At 37.8% G+C, this 24,655-nt stretch overlaps 2 protein-coding genes across 3 annotated transcripts; one reads left to right on the plus strand and one right to left on the minus strand.

Moving 5' to 3' along the window:
• Positions 1 to 3,000: 3,000 nt before the first annotated feature.
• On the plus strand, positions 3,001 to 6,790 carry Mccc2 (methylcrotonyl-CoA carboxylase subunit 2). The gene is made up of 8 exons (XM_046621591.2): positions 3,001 to 3,302; positions 3,655 to 3,908; positions 4,138 to 4,554; positions 4,725 to 5,140; positions 5,223 to 5,357; positions 5,434 to 5,570; positions 5,663 to 5,748; positions 5,847 to 6,790. Exons 1-8 carry the CDS (start codon positions 3,189 to 3,191, stop codon positions 5,962 to 5,964), a joined length of 1,677 nt encoding a protein of 558 aa, XP_046477547.1. The 5' UTR covers positions 3,001 to 3,188; the 3' UTR covers positions 5,965 to 6,790.
• A 2,086-nt stretch (positions 6,791 to 8,876) lies between these two features.
• On the minus strand, positions 8,877 to 23,223 carry qsm (Zona pelucida superfamily protein qsm). 2 transcript variants are annotated; one of them, XM_046622387.2, is made up of 9 exons: positions 23,205 to 23,223; positions 22,627 to 22,705; positions 14,245 to 14,346; positions 14,052 to 14,161; positions 13,740 to 13,930; positions 13,410 to 13,640; positions 12,985 to 13,132; positions 12,705 to 12,849; positions 8,877 to 11,210 (listed from the first exon to the last, which is right to left on the minus strand). In XM_046622387.2, exons 2-9 carry the CDS (start codon positions 22,694 to 22,696, stop codon positions 10,969 to 10,971), a joined length of 1,239 nt encoding a protein of 412 aa, XP_046478343.1. In that variant the 5' UTR covers positions 22,697 to 22,705; positions 23,205 to 23,223; the 3' UTR covers positions 8,877 to 10,968. The 2 variants fall into 2 exon arrangements, with proteins under 2 accessions (XP_046478343.1, XP_068991304.1); XM_069135203.1 differs by having other exon boundaries at positions 22,627 to 22,742; positions 23,205 to 23,220.
• Positions 23,224 to 24,655: the final 1,432 nt, after the last annotated feature.

A 24,655-nucleotide genomic window follows, 5' to 3' on the forward strand; every position in this document is an offset into this window, starting at 1 on the left:
CTATATATATATATATATCCGATGTACTTAACTAAATGTATCTATGCGCGGCATGATTAGTTATGATAATGGAATTAGTTGATAATGTCCCCGATAGTGGGTCTCGTCATGGTTTTAGTTTATTAGTTCATCGTTATCGTTGTTAGGAATTTCGATTGCCAGATTGTCGATCATAAAGTGTTGCTTGACCTTGTAATTTTGATCATCAAAAAATATTGAAAATATTTCGCCATCTACGTCTTTGATTATTATTATGCTATTCGGATAATTCCCGTAATCGAGAAGATTGACGGTGGTGTATATATCGCTAACGATGTAGTCGGTATATGTATACGCTATAATTATAGATTCTTGGTGGCAGATCGTCGTTCCATAACAACTGACGGGTCACGCTCTTTACCCAATCTGGCATGACTCTATTGCATATTACAACAATAATCTTACCAGCTCGCTTTATTTCTAAAGTTCGCATATTTGGCTGAAATCTATCGGTGAATATTATGACCAAATTTTCCTGGTTTGTCAACAGATTCATCTGTAAAATTGAAATGTTGATGTAGTAGTTGAAATCGTAATGTTGATGAGGATTATTAATTGCGAGCGGTTGGCTTTTAGCGGGAATTGTGTGGTTGGGTATGTTTTCTTGGAGTAGGGGAAGCGTGAGTTTTTAAATTTCTGGAGTTTACTCCTTAATTAAGTTGCTCATAGTAGGGCGTAATATGTTCGCATTTGCGCACGTTAAAAACGAAGCGAACGCAGGCATTAAGAGCTCGTTGTAGGCGGATATCTTCAACAACCGTAATGTCCAACAGGAGGAGTGAGCAATAGTCAAATATTGGAAAAATCAGCGCCGATACGAGAAGCCGTCTTAGACTATAAGTGAGTGCCTGACCATTAGCCTTCAGTTGGTACAGCGTTTTATAAACGCGGTTTAAAATGCTTGTGACTTGATCTCGCCAGTTGAGAGATGGCGTGATTGTAATGCCTAAGTTTTCAATGACATCGACAAACGGGATGTGAGAACCCTGCACATTTATTTCTGGAAGCTGGGCTGGTCGCAGCGTGTTAATAATTCGAGCCGAACCTAAGAGCATCGCTTGCGTTTTGGCCGGATTCAAGCGCAAAAGGTTTTGATCTGCCCAGCCACAGATTCGAGCAATATCCTCATTAATACGAGCGACGCATTCGTCAATTCGATCGGGAGAGCAATGAGCAAATATTTGCAGATCGTCTGCATATTTAACGATCGAGCAGTGCTTAACGACATTGTTGACATCGGTTGCATATAGGGAGAATATCACAATTTTACCGCGAGACTGTACCGAAACAAGATGACGAATCTGGTCGTAGAAACCAAGAGGACGATCGGATGATCGGTCGCCGTTTTTATAGGGGTCGATCGTTGCGCAGAACGATCCCCTTCTTTAGATTTTGTCACCTTTTGCGCACCCCCCTCTTTTTCTAGGAATTCTAATTAGGGCACGACATCTTCGCCGCATGCACGCCTGTGATCTTAGTTCATTAGCTATTACTATATTGCAAGTTTTTACATATGGTATAACGCTGCACTGGTGCAGTGGTGTAGGTGCGGGGTCGTTGTTCTGTAATTTTCCATTCTGCGTGGGCTTTGTTGTTGGGGCGCAAGCCCCCCTTGGCCCCTCGGCTACTGTGCTTCTTTCCCCGTCTTGTGCTTTCGGCAGCTATTTCCTAATATGGCAATCGCAGTGCGTATGCGCTAGTGGTGACTCACGTTTTATGTTAGTGCCGTGTGCATTTTCGGGCTCACGATGCGCTTAATTCTAGTTCCTGTTTACTTCTTAATATTTTTACTATCTTGCTCGTTACAAAGTCCATATGTCATATTGGTTTCCCGTCGTTTGTTAGTTTTATAGCGTGTATCTACATAAAATTACATATGTATTATAATCGATTATTATCGTTATTCACCTGGAGTACAACAGCGATTGTTTATGAAACATAGTTGCTGTTTGCTTAACATTATTAGAATCGCGCTGCTGCGAATATTCTTAGGTGTTTGTGTTATAACTATCTTAACAGATTTAGGGTATTTAACAATTCGATAATCCATAGTTTTAGAGCAGGTTTACATGTGTGCTTTTGTATATAATTCTCTTCTGTAATTATATTAGTAATTCTTATATTGATATAAATCGGCTTGGAAGCTTCTAGAACGTTTTTCTTATGTTTGTTGGTTGCCTGTCATTGGGCGTTGCCACGTATGCACCTTTGAGTTTATTGCGAGTTGATTTACCTTCAATCGTTTTGTCGGTAAGTTTCCTAATGTGTTCTCTAGATGAAGCTCTGTATGGCTCCACATTGGAGATCTGCATTGCCTTCAAAACGTTGCGCGTGTTGCCTACAATACGGCGTTACGGAGGAAGGTATAGTTCATGCTGGATAATTAGTATTCACGGTTTTGAAGGTTTTGCAGTCTCTGGTTTTATGGATTATTGCAGCAGTGCTATCTTTACATTATATTGGTTATACATTTATCTATGGTTTTACAATCTTCTGTACTCCAGGTTATATGGTATAGCGTAAGATGCTTATAGTATAGCTCTCAGCTCCGAATGCACAAATGGCATTGTCGAGTGCTATATGATAATTGGATATAATCGTGTTAGTTAATTATGGTGTTAATATGATAGTGATATGTAATAACGTATAATAATATTATAGCTCTTTGTAGTGCGAAGATCTCGTAACATGGTTTTTAAGCTTTGGTTAGTGAATGTCATAGTTATTTCCATCTAGGGATATTTCAAATAGTTAGACAGTTGTTTTAATTCCTTATGGTTACAAGATTCTCGTACTTCGAGTTTGGTTAGTTGATAAAAGTAACATGCAGTAATAATAGTCGATAAAACATACGGACGTTCCGGTCGGATGTTACAATAGCAAGAAAACTAAAAAACAGATGAAAAACAACGAAACGAATCTCTCTAGAACAGCGGTCGTGTCTCTAATCCGCAGTGGAGAAACACGGAACTAATTTTGAGGAATTCAAACGAACGTCACCCACCATCCGGGAATTGCAACATACAAGTGAACCGCGTCATTTGACTGATAATGATAAGAATGCGTAAAAAGAAACGACGAGCGACGAATATCAGTGTGTGGCGGACATTTGGTCGAGTAACGTAAGTCATTGCGCTAAGAAAAAACAAATGTTCCGTAAAAATAGCTGTATCGTCACGCGCTTGAGATTTTTGTCAAGAAAATATCACAATGAGGCGTCGATTATTGGCAGCGAACAAGACACCAGTTCCCCGGTGTATCAGGTCAGTGATTGAACATCAGCGTTTGTTCGGTATCGTAAATTATATATGTTTACCCGGCATTATGCATAACGTGACTGTTATCTACCAAGCTTTCGCAACTCACCTCTGATTTGAATATCTTATTTGTACTGTTCGAATTTAAGTCCAACGTTCTGAACTCTTCGTACAAGAGAGTTTTAATTTATTATTTAGTTAATATTATCAAAAACCGGTTGTCACTTTTTCAAACTTCATAAGGATTATCATTGACATATGTAACCGATTCTTAACAAATTGGATCTCAAATAATGAAATAAATCCTTGAACGTTGTCTACAACTAGGTGGCATTTAACGCCAATTTCAAAATTACAGGAAAACTACAGCCAGATGAAAATCCTTGTTGATCAGCTGCGGGCCACTGTAGAAAAAGTAGTTCAAGGCGGAGGCGAAAAGGCAAGATCCCGTCATGTTAAGCTTGGGAAATTGTTGCCGAGGGAAAGGATCGACACTCTCCTCGATAAGGATTCCGCATTTCTAGAACTATCCCAGCTGGCCGGTTATCAAATGTATGGAAAAGACGAAGTCCCAGCGGGTGGACTTATCACAGGAATTGGAAAAATAGAAGGGTAAACTCATACTCCTTTCTTAGCTTGCGTAAAACTGCTTCGAGATTGTCACAAGCTTTGCAATAATTTAAATTTTTCAATTTACAATACCAAGTAATCTACTAGATTTGAATTTTTTAATTTTGTTACTCATAAGTTACACCTTTCCATCTTGGAGAATTCACACACCTGAATGAAAATAATTGAATATGTACAAAATTTGGAAAATTCTATTGTCGTCTTGTTGCAGACGAAACTGTGTTATAATTGCGAATGATGCGACGGTCAAGGGTGGTTCATACTATCCGATAACTGTGAAGAAGCATTTGCGTGCCCAGGAAATAGCACAAGACAACGAGTTGCCATGTATCTACTTGGTGGACAGTGGAGGGGCGAACTTGCCGCATCAGGCGGAGGTATTTCCAGACAGGGATCACTTTGGTAGATTCTTTTACAACCAAGCTAACATGAGCGCTCGTGGTATAGCTCAAATCGCAGTTGTAATGGGAAGCTGCACTGCCGGCGGAGCCTACATCCCTGCCATGTCCGATGAGAATATAATCAGCAAAAATGGCACTATTTTCTTGGCAGGACCTCCACTCGTCAAAGCCTCAACTGGGGAAGACGTTACCGCAGAAAATCTGGGAGGAGCAGATCTGCACTGTCGGTATGATTGAGAAAGGTTTTGTAACATAGGCGTAATTCTTCTTGTAAAACATTGATGAGATCTACATCGAAATGAACGTGTCTTTGTATGATGGAAAAACTATTTGTCGCTTGTCATAGAATTAAATACCGTACTGCATGTTATTAATATAGCTTGACAATTGTTTTCAGAACTTCTGGGGTTACTGACCACTATGCAATTGACGATCCTCACGCTTTGTACTTGGCTCGACGCATGGTGAAGAATTTGAATCGTCAAAAATGTTCAACTATCCCGATTGAGAAGGATACTTCCGCACCTCTTTACCCAGCTGAGGAAATCTATGGTATCGTTGGAGCTAATTTGAAGCGACCTTACGACGTTAGGGAAGTTATAGCGCGGATAGTTGATGGCTCAGAGTTTGACGAATTCAAGGAACAGTATGGAGAAACTTTGGTCACCGGGTTTGCCAGACTGCATGGCTGCCCAATAGGAATTGTTGCTAACAATGGTATACTGTTCTCTGAAAGCGCACTTAAAGGTGCTCATTTTGTGCAGCTGTGCGCGCAGAGAAAGATACCCCTGATATTTCTCCAGAATATTACTGGTACGTGTTCAGAGTACCTATGTTTATTCAATTTTAATTCAAAAGGTTCACTTTTTTGCTTTTGTTATATCGCATTGCGTAGGTTTTATGGTCGGAAAAGACGCCGAATCCGGCGGCATAGCCAAAAACGGTGCGAAAATGGTAACTGCAGTGGCATGTGCTCAAGTTCCCAAGATCACCTTGATCATAGGAGGATCGTACGGTGCTGGAAATTATGGTAAGCTGTTCTTTTTCGTTTGTGGATAAATCTAAAACTAAAGAATCTAAAACTAAAAAGAAAACTGTAATTTTAGGTATGTGCGGTCGGGCTTTTGCTCCAAGGTTTATGTACTCCTGGCCTAATGCTAGGATATCTGTAATGGGCGGAGAACAGGCAGCTGGAGTTTTGGTTCAAATTACAAAAAATCAGCGAGCTCGAGAGGGAAAGCAAGTTAGTATATAATTTGGTTCGCAAGTTTGTTTTCAATTTTTCTTGGTCTTGTGTTTCTAAAGGACATCACATTTACATTGGCTTTTTTTCAGTGGACCCAAGAGGAGGAAGACAAGTTAAAGAATCCGATAATTGAACAGTTTGAGGCTGAAGGCAATCCCTACTATTCCAGCGCCAGGTTAATTTTCAATTAGTTTCTCTAAGAATGAGACCAAAATTGTTCGAGCTTACTGAACTTTAGTCAATGTAATTAACTCCATGTTTATTTCTAATTAGACTCTGGGATGACGGAGTGATTGATCCAGTTGATACTCGCGCGGTACTGGCATTGAGTTTGGCAGCAGCATTAAATACGCCGATTTTAGAGAGCACCTTCGGCGTTTTCCGAATGTAAATCGACGCGGAACGATGTACTTACTGTCAATTATTTTAATTGTAAAAAGTTTTTTTATACGTTTATAACATGTATGGATCTATAGCCTTCGACAGGAATCATGTAACATAGACATATTTTTCCAAAGAATCGGCAGTTGGGGTAAGGAAATAAGAGATACGTATATTTACAAGAGTAAATGCTTGTATGTATGTATGGAAATAAAATAAAGAAATGGCATGAATTCTACGAATTTACTACAGTGAAACTTCATAATAGCGGACAACTTCGGGGCTGAAAATTTTGTCAGTTATTGAGGAGTATCCGTTATTCAGAACAACATCAACGTTTAAATTGTGTTACTGGAAATTTTTAGCCTGTCCGTTGTAAAGAGGAATTCATTATTGGGAGGTGTGCGTTAAGAGACGTTTCACTATATTGCCATTTCGTAAAATCTATACCATTTCTTTATTCCTGCATCGAATGAAAACATACTTGAGTGCCTTTGTTTAAAGTTGCGTATACAATGGGGCTGTTAAGTCCTTTGTCGCTTTTGAGGTACATGGAATTTGATATTTAGAGATTTATACGTTAACTTCGAAATTGACAAAGGCCCCCCCTTAAACAGGGTATTTTGTGTGGGCATAACCTGCAACCTTTCTCCCCTATTAAAAGAGGAGTTCCTTTTATTTCTTATCAATTTAAATTCTTTCAATCAAGGACCTAGACTATTCACACTGAGGTTGCAAGAACTATCGGCTCTCGCAAAACCACAGATGTAACACTATATGTATATGATCTAGTATTTTTCATGTAATAATCATGTAATAAATTATTTGCTGAATTATTTCATAATTCTTTCAATAGGGTTGATCACTGGGCAATCCTGAGCAAGGTACTTCCAGTTTGAACATCCGCTCAGTTATGTGTTCAATTAATATTCAGTGACTCATTTAAATATTGAAGAAAAAACAATTATAAATTACATTTATTCATTATTTATAATACGTTTAAATTCATCTCAACATTAGTCAAACATGTGTATTTTATTTTTATGTCTTTCAAAAAGCAAGGGTAGGAAAAAACTATTCAATTATCTAATTTTTTAATATGCTTTTCCGCACTTTTCTGTTTGAAAAGTCTGACTGAAATTTTCCGCATTTCGAATAATTTTGTTGATAATACCTGAAATACCGATACGCGCGGCAGTCAATCAATTAGTAATTATTATCGCGTCAAGATAGCGCTCGTGTAAAGTTTGAATCAATTTTTGGCGGGATAAGCTATTAATATGAGTTTAGCCGACAAACCATCAATATAATATAATTAATGAACTTCGTTTACAGTTCGTCTCTAGATAATTGTAGTGCAGTTACAATTGCTTGAGAGTGAACCAATTTAAAAAAAATAAAAAAAATAGTAAAAAATTCTACATGAATTTATTGAAAATATTGAACGTTATACATATCGGTTAGATATATGTAGAGTTTTTAATTATTTTCTTTAAAAAAATTAGTTCACTATCAAACAATTCTAACTGGACTACAATCATCTAAAGACGAACTGCAAACGATTTCATTAATTATATTATATTATACTGATGGCTTGTCAGCTAAACTCATGTTAATAAATAAGCTACCCTTCCGGGAAAAACAATTGGTGAGCGATCGTTCCGCCATTTTGGCGATTTGATGCCAATGGTCGAATCCCAATCTTGTGCGGTACGGAAGTAATCGTGTGTTTGTGTGTGTTGTGAGTTTGTCGGTTCCAAATAGCGGAAAGTTAGCAGATCAGAAATGGAAGTGTATTTAATTACGTGGAGTAATTCTCATAACGTGATCGTTGAAACGTGCGAGTCGCCCAGCCTGTCGATTCGGTCTTCGCCAAGTGGGTTCACTTGTAACCAAAATTTAAGTTACAATCGGTCTCGAACGTTCTCTGAGTCCAGTTTTATCTGAAATATTTAGGTAGCATTTCCTGTAGCATCCGATCATGCAAGACCGTGTTCGGCAGCACTTTACGGCAGAATTGGGTACGACGCATGCTGCCGCAACCTGGGCAGAAATGCACGGGCTGGCTCCCAAATATACTTCGACTTCTGACAAACAGATGGCGATTCAAAGGTTCTTCCTTGTAACTTTGTCGTGAGTGCACAAGCTATAATGTGATTCGTATTATTGCGTACAGAGGGACTCTAATTAAAACTAGCATCTGATATCAGAATTTAGTGGTTTTCGCTACATCATTTTTCACTTCTTCACAGATAGTGGATTCCGTGGGACCTGAGTCTCGAGCTGGAGTGTCTCGTCAGGTATTTCTCGTTCGACCCTCTACTATTCGCAGATAATCGATTCTGCTCTCCTCTGGGTTCATTAATGTGTTTTTATTTTAAATTAATTAAGTTCCTATGACTGCGGAAATGGATAGATAGCGTAAATAGACATAATTAAGTCCGTGGACACAATAAGGTTGAATTTCAAAATGGCCGCCGGTAGAAACAGAAATAGAGGCATAGACTTGCAGAGATAGACTCCACGGTCTGTGCACCGAGCTGAAGCCGTAATTAGAAAGAGAGGGCAACAGCTGGAGTCGGATCTCTCACTCTAATCGGTGACTTGGCGGGGGAAACACGTAGACTATTATAAGTACACCTCCCCGCTTGCCTTATTGCTTTCCCCGCCTGGCGGCTGCTCCCCACTCTTTCAATCGTGCAACAGAAAGGTCCGGTTTCAGCTGTGCTCCCTCTTTCTAATTAAGGCTTCAGCTTGATTCACAGACCGCGCAGTCTGTTTCTGTAAAATAAGTTCATGTTCACTACGCATCGGTCACTTCGTCTACTACGTTGGTAATATTTTTACAAAGTTGATTACGCCTATAAACAAATAAGGCGAGTTGGAATCGTTGAGCAGGTCATTTATAGAACTCTCGGTATATACGAATACATCTTACTGTTGATTTTTATTGAAGCAACTTGTTATTTTTTACATCTGATATGTAATAATTATATAGACGTATCACTAATCGATGATACGTACTAAATGATATTATTATTGTATATAGTACGTTGGTTAGCTCCGTGTTCATATAGTTTCACGGCGTAATATTATGTAGCTTTAACTCTTCGTCGTTCTACGACTAGCTGTTTGGCTATTCCTTCAAAATTCTCCGTTTGCAAAAGCCAGTTTTATCCCTTTTATAGTTTTTATTGTTATTATTATTAATATTGTCATTTCAGACATGTCATTTCCCATATACCTAGCTATCTATAACTATACGAGTAGTTACATTACACAGTTTAATTTTCATTTTCATTATTATTCGATTCTAATTTTTTCTTATCATTACGTATATGTATAATACCCTTAGGAAACAATCAATTGGCAGTTACATAACGGAGAAATTATATATATATATTATATTGTCGTCGTTGTATTTCATACAACAACAATATATCGGATAATTATTTCTTTTTTTTTTTTTTTATAAGAATAATAATTATTATTCTTACTTCTCCATGATCGCGCATTTCATAAGTCATTCATTTTGTTTTTTCAATTATTTATCTTTCTAAATTTGGGCATACCCTGTACAACAATAATTATCGAATAAATATTTTTTTTATTCGACATAATAAATATTCGGTATCGCGATTTGTATAAATTTTAAATACAGGTATACACTCAAAACGATCGTTGTTAATATACCGCTATTTATTCGTTGCGCTTCGTTTCTGTATTGTGTTGCGTTACCTACATATTATTAATGCGCGTTTATTAACTTATACACATACCGTCGTTTATACAATCAGAGACGACGGACTTTTACTATCCTGATATTTTAAAGAAATTACTTTCAATTACGTATTACAGTTTGTGAATTTAACACATCAATATTATCGATTCTTATTGGGAAAATAATGATAACAATGCACGATCCTACCTCGTTATTATCATTATTATTATTATTATTATTAATATTATTGTTATTATTATAATTGTCATTATTATTATTATTATTTCACTTTCTCTCTGGCCTATTGTTAGTAGCAGTTGTTTAGCTGCACGAGGATTTCATTAATGAGCTTTAATAGGTTCGGTATTGTAGGTATTCAATTGTTATTATTTATACGTATCGTTATTATGTAAAATGAAATTATTAATTAATTAAATATATATTTATATTGTATATAAGTATAATAATATATTAGTATCACATGAAATTGTCCCACGGTTGACGATGAAATATTTTGTTTCTATCTTTCGTTAATTACATATCGTTTAACTTTCCTTTTTTCTCTACTACGCTATTAATTCCGAAATTTTAGAAACATCCGCTCTTCGATTTTTGAAAACGTACCGTATGCGTAATGTAATAATCTCTCAATGTAAAAATCGATCTAGTCCAAGTGCATATGAATAAATGCATACCGATTTAGAAGAAAAAAAAATTTGTCTTCAAAATTAATTTATCTTGCATCGAGAAAGCGTGGGACAAATCAAATTTTGATTCCAAGAAAGACTCGCGCGCGGTTTCATTCTTTCGTTTCCTTCGTAAAAAAATATAATGTTCAATAATAAAGAGTGTAAAAAAACGTCTGTACGCAGAGTATAAGATGGAAATAAAAAAATCGTAAAATATATAGGATGCATTAAATTGCAGTGCGCGCTGTAATGAAAAAAAAAAAGTTTCCACGACGCGTCGGTAATTGTTATTACTGTTATTATTATTATTATTATTATTATTATTGTTATTATTATTTGAACGCGCAGGAAATTTGCAATTAGTAGAACTTGATTAAAAAAAGATAAGAATATTAAATACCGTAAACAGATAAATTCTACGCGTACGGCAGGATATCGTTATGATTCGGGATTTTCTTTTTTACTTTTTCAATTAGAATGTTCAATTTGTTCCGTCTAATTTCCGCTTAAATTTTTTCCTCTTACGCTTCACGTGAAACATTTTATGGTTTCGGGGATCTTCTCCTTATATTTATCGTTTATGACAGCTACTCCCGCGAATTGATCAGATTAATGTATAGAATACGACGAGTAAAATACTAGCTAATTTCAAATATCCCGTCGCGGTAATTGAGAAAGCGGCGTTCACCGTCGCCACAGTCTCCATTTCCACAACCTTGTATTCATACTGTTCGCGAATCTCGTTTTTTGGATGTACAGCTGCAGCCGATTCCGCCGATCCGGGCCTTTCCGCTGTTTCTTCGGATGCGGTAACGTTGTTACCTTTCAAAACAAACGCCAGCAATGCTGTAAGAGAAACAAAAATTACGGCACGATTAATAAGAAAACAATTTTTCAGTACGGTACGTGCGACCGTTTTTTTTTATTCCCTTCGATTTCTCTTCAAATCTATTTCAAAGCAATATCGTATTTTATTTCTCATACGTTATACGAGGAATATCCATGGCTAAAATATATAATACGTAAAAATATTCTTGTCTCGCGTTGATAAGATCATTAAAAAAAGGTCATGTAGTTCGGGATTATTAACGGTACTCGTGTTATATATATATATTATATATATATGTGTATAAATGAATCAAGTTTTGGAACGATCGGTGTAATGAATTCTCGGCGGTGACTATAATTATAATAATGATAGACCGCATTACGATAGACATGATGTATATATGTCGATCTGTACCGTATACATGTGTATACCTATTCGCCGTTCGAAATTTAGTACCTCATTAGTCATTATTGCCGCTCAGCCGATATACTCACTATAACTTGTTTGGTGCTCTGACATTATACCCTCGGGGTGTTTTTTTTTTTTTTTATTCATTTTTTGCGCGTCTTTGGGAGGTTCGTTTTATTACATTTGATGCCAGTTAGACAATCCGCGAAGAAAAAAACGAAGATCCACTGCCAAATAGATAGAATCTGGTAGTGTATAATATAATATACGTGTATATCAAGCATATGTGCTACGGACCTCAAAGGCAGATATACGTGATCGGTATCGTACAAGCGTACGCCTGATGTTATTAATATGTATTTATACCTACATGTTGTTGCTTCCTTTCATTATTTTTCTATGATTAGTTTTCTTATTGCTTGTATCATTGTTCTTTACTTCGTCTTAATTGTACATTCATATACGGGACATTCCAAAAGGAGAAAATCAGTCGAGTCTCAGTTTCATATGTTGGATTTCAAAATTGCGTTACGTATAAATATCGGTTTTTGATTTTTCAATATCATCTGGCAGATGAAGATGATAATAACTGGGCAAAATTTTAGAAATACATTTTTATACAACTTTTCAATTGATTTCTCGAAAAGTTTTGAGTGTAATAGCGTATGAGATCAGAATTAATGTCGTTATTTTGAAACGAATATTATCGCATTTTAAGCTAAATCTTGTACAAACTCTCGATTTCAAATATTTCGATCGATATTTTGTAAAAAGGTCAAGCCCATTGGCACAAAAATTTCGCTCCCCAATAACTAACTGTTCGTAAAACTAAAAAAATATCTGAGACCTGACTGATTTTCTTTATTTCGAAGTGTCCGATACACACATATTGAAAGTACGAGTCGTTTCACCTGTATAAACGAGACGTACATATTATATTAGAATCTAAACTCATTGTTTTGTTATAACGCTACACGAACCGTTGATAAATTTTCACGTTCTTTTTACTATTAGTAAAATAATTGTGTTTTCTTTTTGTTTTGTTTTATTTTGAAGAAAAAAGACAAAACTATTTCGCGACAAAATAATGAATAATATCGTACCTTTTTCAACCTCGGCGCCTTCTTCAAAATCGACTTTTATGAAGGTCGACATCGTCACCTCGAATAGATTATTCTTGTCACCGTTAGGAGGTGATACCGAGCGCCGTTTTCTACCATATCCGATCCGCCCGTTGCTGCATTCGATCTTCAACGATACAGGCACAATAAAAAGTCGAATAATGTTTGTCGAATGGATCAAGATCCAGAATAATGTAAGTTTAGGTAGTGATCGTGTGCCTCGTCGACTTCAATTCATACCAATATGAGAGTTACTACTCACCCCCTCGCATTTGTCCACGCAAACGTTTACCGTCCCTCGAAATTGCACGTATGTACTTTCCGGAAATTTGAAAGCCCGAAATTTCGCTGTCAAAAAGTCACCGTCGACCGTTTCAAAGTTATCGAACAGGTAAGGATCCACCGAACACCTGTGTTACAATCATGCGTATACACCAAAATTAGAAAAAGAATCGTTGTGTACATATATCGTTACAAGCCATGCTCGGAGGATTTTAATTGTGATTTAGATTTGAGAATAGCAACGTTGACTCGCAGCTTTCGACTGTCTTTGAATGATTCGAGTTTGCAAAATGTAATCCAAGAGACTACGCAATTCTTAAAAACTCCCAGGGTAAGGTTAGAATTTTTGAAAATGCATCGATCAACGCTGTTCGCAAACTTGAGAATCATCGACATTCTCATTACCCGTTGAAGATGATGGTTTCCTCCTGAGTCCTCATGTCCGAGACTTGCATGTAAGTTGTCAGGATACCGTACGTCGGGGCAGAGATCGTATCCAGATAGATCTCCATCTGCAAGGGAGTTCCCGGACTCACGTGAAGTTCCCCGGTGACCAGATTGCCGCCCTGACGAACGCCGACGCTGAGAGTTGGCGTCGGTGCCTTTCCCAGGACGTCTTCGATCGTCCCGATAACCCTTGATAATGGACGAGGAAGAAAATAGAATGCAATTACAAAGATCGAGATAATCCTTGGGTTATTATTTATCTTCGCTTCGCCGGGCGGAGAAACTCACTCGGACTCTTCGAAATCGTCGGGTAAACTTCTTCGTTGTAAAATCGTTCGATTCGGCGCCAAGCTCGTCCCGGATGTCACTGATTTATGAGGCACTGTCACTTCGGTGATTCCACACTTGACGGTGAACGTGTGCTTACTGGAATCGGTCGGTTCCTCGACGATTATTCTGTGATAGTAGACCTTCTTCCCCTGCGATCAGAACAACAGAGACCTGAGTGATTTACCCGAAATCGTTGGTTCGCAGACTGTCGTCGAGGATGGTATCCTCGATCGTGTCTTCGACTCGTTGCAACAATTTTCGCTACATTACCGTCATTTTATTTAAAACCCGCGTCAGACCGCAGCGCATCATCTCCTCGCGGACGAGTGATAGTTTGAAAGTGGCAACCCCCTCGCTCAACTTCGGCTTGCAAGCTTCATCTGCGATTGGACGTGAGAAAATAGTGTCAGTATAATCAGGATCAGAGACTTTCGTCGCGAGTATAGTCGGGGTGTTTTTTTACCTGGATAATTCTTCAGATTCTCGAGATAAATCGTCGCCTGTGGGCTGCTCCGCGTTACGTCGACCTCCATCCTATCCTTGAAGCATCGCACTTTGCTCTGTACTGTAAAAAGTCGAAGAAGAATAGAAGATCTGAGAAACTGATCCACTGTGATGAGTATTCGGGGCGGTTAACTTTCCGGTTCGAACTCACGTCGTCAAAGTTTTACTATATGGTCATAATTTGTACGCTTGGGGTATCGGACCAAGGTCGTTCACCTTGACGACCGATCCACACTAAGATCGACGAATCGAAGAGAAAGATCCAACCCCAGAGTTCAAAAGTCACCCTGCGGCACAGTGGTTACGAGAAGAGGAGAAGGAAAAGGGGACTGCATATTTGCAGGAAATGGGCGAACCCGCCAATGAAAGTCTTACACGGATAGTGCGCAAAGTCCCCTGTACACATGTATACTCGTAGATTCATAGGTATATAATAAACGTAATGCACTTATGCAACACTGTGTGCCGGCGTTCAACTCGAGAGGAAGAAGAAGCCGCGGACTGCGCATCAGGATGATGTTAAGCTGCCGCAGCATTCCTTTATATGTACGTTACACATCCCATAACTCCTCGTGTCCGATGACTTATACATGCATATTTACGACTCGTCGGTTTACTCGGTTTATGTACATACATGCCTACCTGTGTACGTACAGATAGGCGCATGCAGGCGGGTTATAGGTGCACAATCTTTTCTCCTCCCATGCTCTTTCTACTTCTGATGAACCAACGCACTTCTGTTCGAATATAAGTATGAACGGTGTGAAATTGCGTTCTCAAACTTTTCGCAATCGCTGTAGCACAAGAGGTTGTTGTATCGAAAAGAAGTACCAGAATTGGATGACTCGAATCCGAGGTTTTAGGCGTGGGCAGAAATGCGGATTCTGAGCTCGTGGCGATCATGCTTACGTGTCCTTTTTCAGACTTAGGTCGGTTATTATTTGGAAAGTTCTACAAGCCATGGTCGCTCTAAGTATAACCCAAAGTATCGTCAATCGTTATCGTTTTTTCCTGCTTTTAAATCATGCTTCATACATCAAGGGTCTTCGGGTATATAATCCAAAAACCAACCTCACTGTTTTATTCCTCTTCTTATCGAGCTACATTTTTCCAACCGTTGTACGCTATCCACGGTTTACTAATCCACTTGACCAGCCAACCAAGAAGGCGAGTCTAGCGTCAGCTTCGGCCAGCAAAACCGTCTTTTGAAGTTTCCATTGCTGTCGCGGTGAAAGTTGCTCCCTAACCACACGTTAACTTCACGTATGCCTCCTTCCCTCACCAGTCTGTTACATAGATACCTGCACACTCTCTGAATTCACGCTGCCTAGTGTCACGTCCATAAACCCACGCGCACATTGTCGTTGTTGTACCCATATGCCCAAAGGCCCGCAGCTAAATCCAAATCGCGTGATTTCGAGTCTGCCCACTCGACTGTCAGTGAAGCAGAGGGTCGTGTTATGACCATCGTATTCCTTATAGGTGTTTAGCAAAAGTGGCTTACAAATTTCATCCGTCACGAATAACGTGTCGCAAAGCGTGGGGTTTGTACAGTGTGGCTGCAAGCCGAACAGTGATCGATGATCCATTCTTGCCCCAAATTGTGTATGAAATAAAGGTGTAAAGAATAAATACGGTTCATGGTCCCGTTCCTTTTTTCTCATTATACAGGCAATCTTCTTCTTATCCTCCAATTTTATAACATCATTCGGGACGGATGATGCAGGTTATTGGTATTTAAAGTCTGCAGAGATCAACTCGTGCGGTCTATGCAGCAGGCAAACGCTTTTATGGTACCAGGTACTCCTTCTTCTCCTTCTTCTTCATCGAAGCGATTCTTTTTTTTTTTTTTCTTCTCCTCTCTTTTTGCCATTTACCGATGACCGTACCAACACACTGTCCATGTTGCCCGCCGCACTGCTGTAGGTTATAACGCGTAAACTCCGCAACTCTCTTCTCGATGCACGCGGTTGATGCTGATGTGCTGATGCTCGAACCCGACTTCCGGGCCATTGATTATCCTTCGCCAACTGCAGAAACGAGATGCAGCCTCCGGCTGTTAAACCTGTGCTATACGTGCACGTACGTAAATATGTACATCTCTGCATGTACATAAATTGGTAACGAACCAGCTCGACACGATATACGGAATTTGGCAAACATCGAACGTACTCTTTGTCTTTTTCAATCCTTCGATCGTTGCTGAAATAAATACGCAATGGAATTCCGTCTTCCGCATAGGTGATCGTTGTTTTTACTTATGGTACAAAAAGCTTCATAGCCGTGTAAAAGAACTTTTGACCATGCAAAACTGTACAACGATGCACATTGCGGTATGTGCGACGTGTATATAATGTACAGTATACATATTGTACGTGTAACATACATATGTGCACATAAGGATGTACGGAACGTTTAATCTTTGCTGGTGAAGAATACATTTTACGCAGGGTTAGTCTCGTTATCTGATTTCTGGATCCTTCGGCAACCAACCAACCAACCACTCTCCTCGTCTAGTTTATTACACCTGCTGCATATATCCGTCTACGTTATCCACTACGTAGCGAGTATTTGAATTTCATTTACTTCTACTCATAATATTCTCTCATCCATTGCATGTACATACCTAAAACGCTCGTGCTGTGGGGGGGATTGTGATTCTTCTCTTAAAATATCAAAATACCATGCAACTTGGAGTACATGTGTGTGTGTGTGTGTGTGTGTATATATATATATATATATATATACACACACACACCTGTGTTTATGTACGGTAAAATACCCGCCGGACGTCGCCAAGTCCCACGTTCGACCGAAAGAGAAAAAAAAAAGAGAGAGAAGAATGAAAGAAAGAGAGAAAGAATGAGAAAAAAATGAACACCGAGTCTCCTGACATGGGCGTCGCGACGTACATACCTATAAAAGGTATATACATAACATATACGTAAGTATAATTATGTATGCATTACATACCTAGGCAGGAACGAAGATGTGTAATATATTATACCTATATGTACAGTACACAACACGAACCAACGGTTCTTTTACGAAACACGTTCATACATGTACTTGTATATAGATATATTATATTATATATATATAAATATATATAATATATCTATATATATATATATATATACTTTCCACACATACATACGCATATACTATGTATACATTGTACGCAGTCGTTGGGTTTTCCATGCGTGGCATGCGTGCGGTGTGGCCGTCGAACGAACCTTCGTTACCTTATATTATAATATTGTCCATCCATTTCGTTTCACAATCAGTACAATAAGTCATTATACATTAGGGTGGTGAAGAAAAATGAACTGTTTGTTTGGTTTTTTCAAAGTCACTCGTTTCGTAGTTGTAGGAAGAGGAAATAAGGCCTGTTAGAATATGAGCTCTTTAATGTTCATATTTAGTGGTTCCTGAACGCAATCTTTCATTTTCCAATCAAATAACACGCGAAAATGAGTTCAGTTGTTTCTGAATATTGTAGATCGGGAACGAGACAATTTATGTATATAAATGTCCGCTACATATAAGTATTTCTAGGGGATTCAATGATCTACAAAAAAGATGTTTTATAATTTTTTTATAACTCAAATCTTTCAAATGTTATTCAAGGTTAAAGATGAAATTATGTAAAAATTCGCTTTTTTCGAGATTAATACCGAAAATACTAAAATTAACACAAAATGTTGTGCGTTTTTTGTTTTTTGTTTTATAAGGTATTTCAACCGCTATAAAATCATGTTATTCAATTAATTTTCAACCGAAGCAAATTTATTTTGTAATTATTACAAGTAATAATACGTTACATATGTTATTCCACTTTAAAAGCACCTTTTTTTCTTAGCAAAAAATAAATTCAGGACCACCCCGATCAACATACAACCGATCTATGCAATGCAACATATATATTAGCCCAGCATCGATAATAATTGTTATATCGAATCTGTTATAAAATATACTGTATACGAAATTTTACAAACAACCATCATTGTTACGACACATGATTTTTCGAGCTGTGCAAAAATACGTAGTAGCATAGCTGGATATGTATATAATATACGTATGACGTGTGTGCGTATGTGTGTGTGTGTGTTTTTTTGTGTCTGCTCGCGAAGTGGTGAACGTTGCTGCATATATTTGCAGAGATTAACTGTTAAATAATGTATACCGTGATGTACTGAGGTATATACAGTATACTGTTGCCAATATATATACATATATATAATGATAATGATGATAACATATAAATATATATATATATACACGTGTAGTAGATGAAGAAGAAGACGAGGAGAAGCATAAAGATCAGTAACGGTACTTTTGGGGCTTATATAAATAATACCCATCCGTGGACACATATTATAATTTACATATAGGTATGTACGTATGTAGATAAACGTACATAGTTTTAACCTCTGATGTGACGCATCATTTGGGTAGATGGGTGTACGTATTACGTATGCAAGGTAATTGTCACGTACACGGAGTCTCTCTATTCGGACACACTTTGTTCCGCTCCCGCAGAGTTTTAGTATAAAAAAATGTCAAACTCTGCGATCAATTTATTGATTAATCTTCTTCATCGATCGTCGCGTTTGCTACGTTTAAAAGTATCGTAAAACCAGAGATCTACCGAGTTGACGCTTTAGCAGTGTTTTACTTCAATTTCGAGATTCCCATTGCTTCTTATATCATCGTCCAATATTCGCAGCTACATGTATGCAGTTACGTGCACTGCTCAATTCAATTTCGCTCTGACTTTTCTCGTTTGCATTATTATTATTGTTATTGTTATCAAGCCCAGCTAGCCAGCCAGACAGACAGCCAGTGGTTATTATAATACCTGGAGCTATAATGGCGCCCCGTGATTTCCCTTTCACGTGTATATTACATATCCACCACACGTGTTATCTTCATCCTCCTCCTCCTCCTCATACTGCATATTATATACATTATACACGCATGTCGGTGTGGCTTTATCAGACATGTGGGTATTCATCATACATGTATGATGCACACCGTGCGGTAATGTGCATAATGCAATGGGTCCGTCTAACAGAATTGCCTGGGATGGTCATCTAATCACAACTCGTATAATCGTTCTTCTTTCCGTTTCATGATGATCTTCCTGTACGTTATAAAAGTACGTACCGGAACAATCTCTTGAAATTTGAAAATCAACCGCGCATGCGCAAGTTTTATCGGCTGTTCGCGCAGGCTGGCCATCCCGAGTTTCAGTTGCCAAATTGTTTCTGCCGGTGATGTAGTTGATACGAATTTTCGAGGTTAGAATATCAAATAATTGAGGTAGCGACTCGGACAGGTTTGGGAAGCATTTGTTATTAGGTCGGAAAGTTCATTCATCAAAGGACGGTCGGAATTTAATGCTCATGCTCTTTGAAACTTCAAACGTACACATTTTGCGTAGGTTGGCCCGCCTGTGTCGCAGACAAGAATATCGCTGCGGGAAGATTTCGCCGACCAATGAGATTTTATTTGGCGCATGCGCGGTTGATTTTTAAGTTTCAAGAGATTGTTCTGGTACGTTGGTTCAGCTATAATGTATTCCGTATGCCTTTTTACCGGCTAATTCTCAAAATTTCATCATAATCGTGGAATCTTCTGACGATAATTATGACGACGGTGATTGTAAGATCTCTTCATCTCGTTCGTTCTCGACCAAATCGGTACTGCTGTCAACGGACAAGTTACAGCTGTATAAAGATTGAAATATTTTTTCACTAATCTCTTTTAACCTCATCTACACGTTGTTAATTCAATTCTGGTACATCCTGGTCAAGAATTTTGGTCAAGTGTCAAGTCGTCCAGAGAGTCCAATGTGCTGTCAGAAGTGTGCAGACGTATCATGTGAACGCCGATGATGGCTATTTTAAGAGATATTTCGCCGCCTATGGATTTCAAGGAAGAATCCTTGAACGGTTATACATATATGCGTCTATACGTGTGTTGAAACACCAGCAGATCAGGTTTTCTCCAGTACGAGTCATCGGCCAAAGTTGCGCGCGGCGCGAGGGGCTCGTATTTTTTCTCTTTTTTATTCCTTCGTCTTCGTCTTCTTCTTCTTCTTCTTCTTCTTGTTTATCGATAAGCTAGAGTTTCTTCTTCTTCATCATCGTGAGGAGGCGCATCCTTGACACATTCGTAAAGTTGAAAATTGATCATTTACTAGGCGTGTAGTGATTCGATACGTGAAATGAAGTGGGTATCGTATATTATAAGTCGTACGAAAGAAAGAAATTCATGCAGAGTGAAATGCATAAATGCTTTAATAATCATCCGGCTAACTTGTTTTCGATCCGAAACAAAATGCGACTTCGATTCTATACGAATTATGTGACAATGGATCCCATTTTCTCACGTCAGCTGTATCGCCGGTCATAGTCACGTAAATCGTATAGAATTCAACTCGTATTTTGTTTCGGACCAAAAACAAGTTAGCCGGATGGTTAAGGTGTCTATTATTCATGTATAGTGAATCCAAGAATGATTTGCATTTTCCCTACGTCACGTACAATATTCTTGTAAAATACAAGGTGTTTGCATAAAAAAAGCACATATAACAATAATGAAAAAAAACCACCATTTTATTACAATGAACTGAACAATATTTCTTATAAGATTAACCAAACGATTTTTTTACGAAATGCATTCAACATTCCGTGATCATTCTCTTTTCGTCTATGAAACCTTTTCTTCTTATTCTTTTCATTTCCTGTTTCCCTGTTTGTATTAAACGGTATTTTCACTCTAATGTAAACGAAACTACAGACGCGAGTTCAAGAAAAAACCTGACATGACTGAACTTTTTGAGCATATTACCCGGTTTCAGTGAGTGAAAATCTATAATAAACAGGATCAAAAAACCTGTACAGTTTTTTGGTTGCAGACCTGTGAAATTCTTTCTCTCTCTCTCTATGCATACATATATATTTCATTTTCTTAGTCTCTACTCTATTTTTAGAAACATGATAATGACGATCAAGCTCATTATAAGTATAACGTATATACATACGAATAAATGAACACACAAAATCGCATAAGCGAGAAAATACAGAATTTATTCTGCCGCTGCACATCGACCATACAATGTGTAACGTAATAAACGAAGAACGCGTCCTGTTATATAGACAGTTAATTAATTACGTATACAGGCCCGCGTTGCATGGAAGACTAATTATTTCTGTCACGGTAACAAGCCGCCTATAACCCAACCTGACCTGACCCAACCTAACCCAACCTGATGGCTAACCCTAAGCCAACGTAGAGTCGAGTGGATTAGGCGAGCATTGTTGTAAGACCACCATGCTTGAAGAGTGTTTGTTTTTTTTTTTCTTCATTTTTCTTATGTAATTTATTTTTAACCGTATCATTTTGTACGTTCAATTTTTTTTCCCCATTAGTTTTATACAGTTTCTTCTCACCCTGTTTCTCACGATATTGTCAGCTCCACGACTTTGCATTGTTTTATTACATGCATGTAGCATTTTATGTACAATGCACGTATAATAATTATATACACGTATGATGTATAGTATGTATGTAGATACATGCGTATCGGTTATTAAGTATACTGTGGTGTAAAGTTGAACTGGGACGAGGAAGTTGAAGAAGTTACTCGTGGAAAAAAAGGCCAAAGGAGCACGTGTGAATCTGATCGTGAATCTGTTTCTCAAGACCGCTACTGATGTCGTTTTTGTCGTTAATTTAGGCGCTAATTAACTGCACGTATATAACGACTCGCGGATGCGATTCGATGTGTCGTTTTATAAATAAATTAATAATAATTAATCAATTGGCGATAGCGTTTCGTTACTTTCCCATGATTAGCTGCACTATATAATGTATTCACATACCTATACACACCTATGCGTTATACGGTACATAATTATAAGCAGATACTTTTTTTTTTGTCTTTTTCCTTTTTTACGTTCAACGATTTTTATTGGTATATAATAATGTATGCGATATATCTACAATACTTATATAATTCCTCGTGATTGCGTCATGATTCGGCTCGAGTGTGTTCGAAAATTAAAATCATCGTAACAATAACAATGATAATAATAAAAATTGGAGAAACTAAAAATTCATAGACACATAGTAGGTACTTTAAATTGACGAACGTGTAAAATAATGTAAAAAAATATAACGTGTATGCATGTATACACGTATGTGTACCTATTGGAGACCGTGTGAAAATTATACGCCTCAACGAAAGCAATAATTGAAAAGAAAAAAATTTTTCAAAGAAATATGCCGAGAAGTATACATATTATGTAACATAGTAATATATTGCGCTTACCATTTCCAGAAGCAAAATTCACGATGACGCATATCCAAATGGCAACTCGATAATTTATATTTGCGTTCATGATTCACACCTTGTGTAAATATATATTTATTATAATTCAATGCACACTATTTCAAAGATATTATAATATTATTACACGCGGTACATGTATCAGAAGAAAATGAACAACAGGGAAAAGAGAAAACCGGATCTTTCGTAGTTATATATATATATACATATATATTAACGCGTATAATAAACAATATATCAATACATAAAACAAATATTATTGACGTTTAATCCGCGCTGACGACGACTAGGTACGCGATTTAATTTACGACCGGTGAGACGAGATTTTGAACGTATGAAGAAAAAGGCATCGAAATAATTATTTATAGATAAATAATTTAAACATTCACGGGCTTTGGTTCATTTATTCTTCAAATATTTTTACCGACAATCGTTTGACTTCATTTATTTTCAGTCAAATTATTATATATTACATCGATATAAACAACGATATTCAAGGTTCCTAGTTATAGATATGATGTGTACATTATTGTCACGACATGTATTTATTACATACGTACGAAGTAATGTAATATTACACTCGATACGCGTTTTGTTTTATTACTCCTGTTTTTTTTTCCTTCACTTTTTTTACCATAGAAAAAAAAAACGAAAAAAAAAAAAAAAAAATAAACAACAATAAAAATAATACACAAAGTACAATATTTATAAAATATCGATGTTGTATCCCGTGTCGTGCAGCGCGTGCGCGACAACCGCGGTTAGTAAGGAGAATACAACTGCGGTGGCAACGTCTGGCGGAATATGGTACCAAAGGAGGAGGAGGGAGCTTGAGGTTGAGTCGGGGAGGGGGAGGAGTGACAAGGACGAAAAAAAAAACCCCACCTTTTTTTTACATCTTTCCTTCTATCTCCTTCTCTTCTCCCCACCAACCCAGAAGATTTCCTTAATCCCTTCCCTTTCATCTATTATACTCACACAAAACGGATATAATACCTGTACAGGTATGTCCGTCTCTTCAGACTTACGTTCCGCGTAGATCTATCCCCAAAAAAATTTCTTTTCACAGCACGGGCATTGAGAAGTCCACTTTTTGTGGCAGTTTTCGTTCCGTAAAGTTACGCTTTATACGGCAGCGAACAAAGTTGCGGAATAAAGTCTTTATTCCGCAGTTTTGACGCGCAGTTCGAAGTGCGCATCCCAAACTGTCGAATAAAGTAGCTTCGTCAAACAGATCGCGACATAACCTCACTCTTCGTTTTGCTTTTCAATGCCCATACCGTAAAAAATATTGTATGTGGCATGCCCGTAAACCGTTTTTTGGCTCGGATAATTTCAGTACTCGCTTCCGGCTCGCCTTCAGCTCGTCCTGAAATCTTTATCCTTGACAAAAAAACAGGCGGTTTACGGGCATGCGACATAAATAGTTATTCGTCACCCTAGTCGCTGTCGCCGTTTCAGTATTTGATGAAAAAAAAAAAAAAAAAAAAGTTTCTCTTCTCGATTTCTACAACCCAATCCTCGTGTTCTTTTCTTGTTTTATTTTATTTTTTCAATACTTTTATTTTCATACCTTTTTTTCAAATCCCGCTGCAGTACCACTGCAGGATACAATGATACGTACCTACATGTTTTATTGTAAATAGGTACATGTGTGTATAGAATCATGTTTGTGTATTCATTTTTTTTTTTTTGCATTGTATATTTATTACATATATATGTATATATTTATTGTAGAACGCGTGGGCATAGATCTGTTGCGAAGCGATCGACTCGTGTGTCGTACATGTGTAACTTGTATGGGTATGCATTAGTACATTATATGCGATTCGCGTTTCGACGTAACGTAGGTAAGCATATATGTATACGTTTACACATATGCGCGTCGTCGTCGGACGTTTATGGGCCCTCGTCACGAGGGCCGAAGGAGAGAGGGGCGAAAGATCGAGAGAAGGAGAATGGGCCTTAAATGGCAGCCTACGTAGGAAGCTCTCTCTTATACATACTTACT

The sequence above is a fragment of the Neodiprion pinetum genome, chromosome 4 (genome assembly GCF_021155775.2).
Source record: "Neodiprion pinetum isolate iyNeoPine1 chromosome 4, iyNeoPine1.2, whole genome shotgun sequence".
NCBI lineage: Eukaryota > Metazoa > Arthropoda > Insecta > Hymenoptera > Diprionidae > Neodiprion > Neodiprion pinetum.